Source organism: Lampris incognitus, chromosome 20 (assembly GCF_029633865.1).
Source record: "Lampris incognitus isolate fLamInc1 chromosome 20, fLamInc1.hap2, whole genome shotgun sequence".
NCBI lineage: Eukaryota > Metazoa > Chordata > Actinopteri > Lampriformes > Lampridae > Lampris > Lampris incognitus.
Window position 1 is genome coordinate 4160084 of NC_079230.1, and position 5000 is coordinate 4165083.

The window sequence follows — 5000 nt, forward strand, 5'->3', positions numbered from 1 at the left end:
CTCCTTGGTGTCCCTGAAGGAGCCTCTAGCGTTGCTCCCCCTGGTGGGCGCCGTCCCAGCGTTGGACCGGCAGTCGTTGTGACCGAACAGCTCCTCGATGGTCTGGACATCGATCTGGTACTGCTGCTGGACGCCGCCCTGCGTCCACAGGTTGGACCGCCCCCTCACCTGCAGCGAGGGTACGAGACAGACGGTCCACTTCCTTTACTGCTGTGGACTCGGTCCGGCGGCGCACAAGACGCAGCGAGGCATGAACTCTACTCTGGTCACAGGTTCAATTCCCTGACGCAGCAGCTCTGCTGAGCGGCGCCCGGGTGGCGTGCTGGTCTATTCTGTTGCCTAGCAACACGGGGATCGCCGGTTCGAATCCCCGTGTTGCCTCAATCTTGGTCGGGTGTCCTTACAGACACAATTGACCGTGTGTGCGGGCGGGAAGCCGGATGTGGGTGTGTGTCCTGGTCGCCGCACTAGCGCCTCCTCTGGTAGGTCGGGGCACCTGTTCAGGGGGGAGGGGGAACTGATACCGAGTTGGACTACCACATGGCTCCTCCCATACATGTGGAGTCACCAGCCGCTTCTTTTCACCTGACAGTGAGGAGTTTCACCAGGGGGACGTAGCGCGTGGGAGGACCCCGCTATTCCCCCCAGTTCCCCCTCCCTCCTGAACAGGCGCCCCGACTGACCAGAGGAGGCGCTAGTGCAGCAACCAGGACGCATACCCACATCCAGCTTCCCACCCGCAGACACGGCCAGTTGTGTCTATTGGGATGCCCGACTATGCCGGAGGTAACACGGGGATTCGAACCAGCGAGCCCTGTGTTGGTAGGCAACAGAATAGACGGCCACGCCACCCGGACGTCCCGCTTGTCCGTCCGTCCTTCACCTGTGTGTCTCCCAACCGTCCTCCAGTACACGACAGTGGACTGACTGACCCCTCTTACTACTTCTACTACTATTACATCACCAGCAGTTACTACAATCCCGTGTACTGTTACTAGTACTGAATACAAGAATACTACTACTATCACTACGACTACTACTTCTACTACATCCACACATATTACATCACCAACAGTTACTACAATCCCGTGTACTGTTACTAGTACTGAATACAAGAATACTACTACTATCACTAAGACTACTACTTCTACTACTATTACATCACCAGCAGTTACTACAATCCCGTGTACTGTTACTAGTACTGAATACAAGAATACTACTACTATCACTACGACTACTACTTCTACTACATCCACACATATTACATCACCAACAGTTACTACAATCCCGTGTACTGTTACTAGTACTGAATACAAGAATACTACTACTATCACTAAGACTACTACTTCTACTACTATTACATCACCAGCAGTTACTACAATCCCGTGTACTGTTACTAGTACTGAATACAAGAATACTACTACTATCACTACGACTACTACTTCTACTACTATTACATCGCCAGTAGTTACTACAATCCCGTGTACTGTTACTAGTACTGAAGCCACGGCTACTGACTTCCTGACAGATGTGTAGGAACAAAGGATGGCGAACGGACCTGATCTTCAGGAATGGTTTTCCAGAAGAAACTCCTCACCCTCCTCTTCCTCCTCTGGCCTCCGCCAGGGTTTCCCAGGGGCGGGGGAGGGGGAGGAGGCAGAAGAGGGGGAGGGGGAGGAGGGGGCGGCGGCTGGGCAGGGCTTCCGGAGTGAGGAGGCGGGGACACCAGGGCAGCCACGGCCACGCCGTCTTCCAGGAAACTCTCGCTCTCATTGGCCGGGGAGATGCTGCCCATCACATGCATCCCCGCAGCCAATCAGACGAGAGGGCAGGAGGGGCAATACTGTGAGCCGGACGATTGGTCACCGGGCTAAAGGGTTCCCTTGGCAACTCGGGGGACTTTGAGGACGGCGCTGATGAAGACGGGCCATTGTCTTGGTCACATCAGAGGTCACCCAGGGGTCACGCAGCTCTCAGATGTAGAGGTCGGAGACCGCCCGTGCCTGGGCAGCTGGAGGGAAAAAGCAAAGAAGAGTGAGGAGCTGGAAACAGAACGAGTCTCTTCCTGTACGGAGGCTCAGCGTGGTGCTGATGCTGCGGAATAGGAAACATGGCGTTTTACTCCCCGTCCTCATTTAGCAGATCTTGGACAGGGGACCACCACTGGACTCAGCTGTTCTGGGTTTTTGGGGGATTTTCCCCGCTTTCTCTCCCCAGTTGGATCCGGCCAATTACTCCACTCTTCCGAGCGGTCCCGGTCGCTGCTCCACCCCCTCTGCCGATCCGGCTTCCCACCCCAACTGTGTCTGTCGGGACGCCCGACCAAGCCGGAGGTAACATGGGGATTCGAACTGGCGATCCCCGTGTTGGTCGGCAACGGAATAGACCACTACGCCGCCCGGGCTTGGCTTTATAGCACTGTCTTATGGGACAAACTGAACAAGTCTTAAACGTGTCCTTTAAAGAGGCCACGGCTATGTTGAAACAACAGACAAGGCCGAACCTCCTCCATTTGATCAACACACCGAACTGACCATCAAGCAAACAGCCGACGTAAACACAACACTGAAACTAACGTAAAGCAGTGCACTGTCCTAACAGCGCCACGGTGCAGAGCCCGCGGGCGATGCAGGCGTCACTCCAACACGACAGCTCATCCCTGACCCCCGAGTAGGGGAGCGGCTCGTCTGGTACCCTCGTCAGCCAGCCCTTCCTGATGCAGAGATGTCGTCATGGGGAGCCAGGGGAGAGCGGCGGAGAGGCTGGGTGACAGGTGTCCCTTTGGGGTCTAACAGGGGCCGGTGGGTGAAGGGTTCGAGGCAGCCCACACCACCGACCAGCGCGGGCCACAGCTGCTGCCATGGGATGGCCACGGTGCGACTCTGTGAGCCAGGGGTGTCTCACAGGGTGAAACCGAAGCTGTCGAATAGGTCGAGGCCTAGGAGGCTGGTCCTGCGGCGTGCAATGTTGAACCTGAAGACTGGCGGTGTCTTCTCTCCATGTCTCACCGGCAGCGGGAGGGAGCCCACGATGTCAATCTCAGAGTTGGCATAACCACGCAGGGGGGTGGTGGTGAGTGGCCCCAGTGGCTTGTGGGAGAAGAACTGTGAGTAAGTTGCCAGGTTCAGAGGGGACACTGTGGCTCCGGTGTCCCGGAGGAGGAGCAGGGTGACATCAGCAGCCATCAATGAGCATGTTTTAAATGGCACTCGTCCTGAGCTGACATTGTGGATGACTGTGGTAGGTGGCCGGGAGGCTCTGGCCGGGAGACTCTGGCCGGGAGGCTCTGGCCGGGAGGCTCTGGCCGGGAGGCTCTGGCCGGGAAGCTCTGGCCGGGAGGCTCTGGCCGGGAGGCTCTGGTCGGAAGGCTCCGGCCGGGAGGCTCCGGCCGGGAAGCTCTGGCCGGGAGGCTCTGGCCGGGAAGCTCTGGCCAAGAGGCTCTGGCCGGGAGGCTCTGGCCGGGAAGCTCTGGCCGGGAGGCTCTGGCCGGGAAGCTCTGGCCGGGAGGCTCTGGCCGGGAGGCTCTGGCCGGGAAGCTCTGGCCAAGAGGCTCTGGCCGGGAGGCTCTGGCCAAGAGGCTCCGGCCGGGAGGCTCCGGCCGGGAAGCTCCGGCCGGGAGGCTCTGGTCGGGAGGCTCTGGCCGGGAGGCTCCGGCCGGGAGGCTCCGGCCGGGAAGCTCTGGCCGGGAGGCTCTGGCCGGGAAGCTCTGGCCGGGAAGCTCTGGCCGGGAGACTCTGGCCGGGAGGCTCTGGCCGGGAGGCTCTGGTCGGGAGGCTCTGGTCGGGAGGCTCTGGCTGGGAGGCTCTGGCCGGGAGGCTCTGGCCGGGAAGCTCTGGCCGGGAGACTCTGGCCGGGAGGCTCTGGTCGGGAGGCTCTGGTCGGGAGGCTCTGGTCAGGAGGCTCTGGTCAGGAGGCTCTGGCCGGGAGGCTCTGGCCAGGACAGACCTACAGACTTTGTGGAAGTGATTCCGCTTTCCACAGCTGCAGCATGTTTTACCACGGGCGGGGCAGGTCCGAGCTCTGGAGTTGTGTGTAGACGGCTCATACAGGCTAACGGGCGTCTTTCAGACAGAGGGGCTGCATGAAGGGCACGGGGAGACAACAGGAAGTGACGAAGGGCCAGCGTACGTAACTGAGATTCCTATGAAGTGTGAATCACACAAGGCTACTAGAGCTGGAATGATTATGATACGGCCTCTTTAAACCACAGCGCCCCCTAGTGTGTCAGTCAGACTGTGTCCACGACTGTCCAGTATCCATGACTTCTTCTTGCGCTGGCCGGCTAGTTCATGGATGTGATTACTACCTGCGGTAAGTATAGGCTGCTGCTCCCTGCAGGCTGAGCCAGGAAGTAGATCAGCCATGTCCTCCACCATGGATCACCTGGACAGTTCAGATAACCGTTGTGAGGCCGAGTCCAGCAGGGTCCCGTGTGCATGAAGCCGGTGAGTAAAACGAAACCATGACTGACATGAAAGATGGAATAGAAACTGGGAAATAAAGCTCCCTGAGGCAAGTGTGTAACTGGTGATATTGGGCTATACAAATAAAGCTGACTTGACTTGACAGGCCTGGCGGTCTGTCCAGGGTGTCTCCCGGCCTGCCGCCCAGTGCCTGCTGGGATAGGCTTCAGCATCCCCGCCACCCCGACAGCAGCATAAGTGGTTCGGATAATGGATGGATGGATGGATGACTTGACCCAGATTGCAAAAAACCCCCCGGAATTTTCCTTTAACCGGAGACAGACATGAAGTCAGCCCCGACGCCAACAGAGGACACGAGGAACTGGAAAAACCCCGCTGGCACGGTGGACCGACGCCGACCGTCCGTCTGTCTCCGTCACCCGGCCGGGCTCGGCTTTCCAAGTATGTTTGGTATTAACCTTTAATCCTACATATTTACCAAAGTTCACATTTGTGGGTCTGCGTCAATTATTTTGTGACATGCAGGATATGTGTGTGTGTGTCTGTGTGTGTGTGTGTGTGTGTGTGTGTGTGGAT

At 58.1% G+C, this 5000-nt stretch overlaps 1 protein-coding gene across 1 annotated transcript in view; it reads right to left on the reverse strand.

Moving 5' to 3' along the window:
- LOC130130941 (FH2 domain-containing protein 1-like) overlaps positions 1-1804 on the reverse strand; it is a 26046-nt gene extending 24242 nt beyond the window's left edge. Inside the window, exons 1-2 of the mRNA XM_056300806.1 lie at positions 1559-1804; positions 1-168 (exon numbers count right to left, since the gene is read on the reverse strand). The exon at positions 1-168 is cut by the window's left edge and continues 3 nt beyond it. Coding sequence (XP_056156781.1) covers positions 1-168; positions 1559-1804 — 414 coding nt within the window. The remainder of the gene's footprint in view (positions 169-1558) is intronic.
- Positions 1805-5000: the final 3196 nt, after the last annotated feature.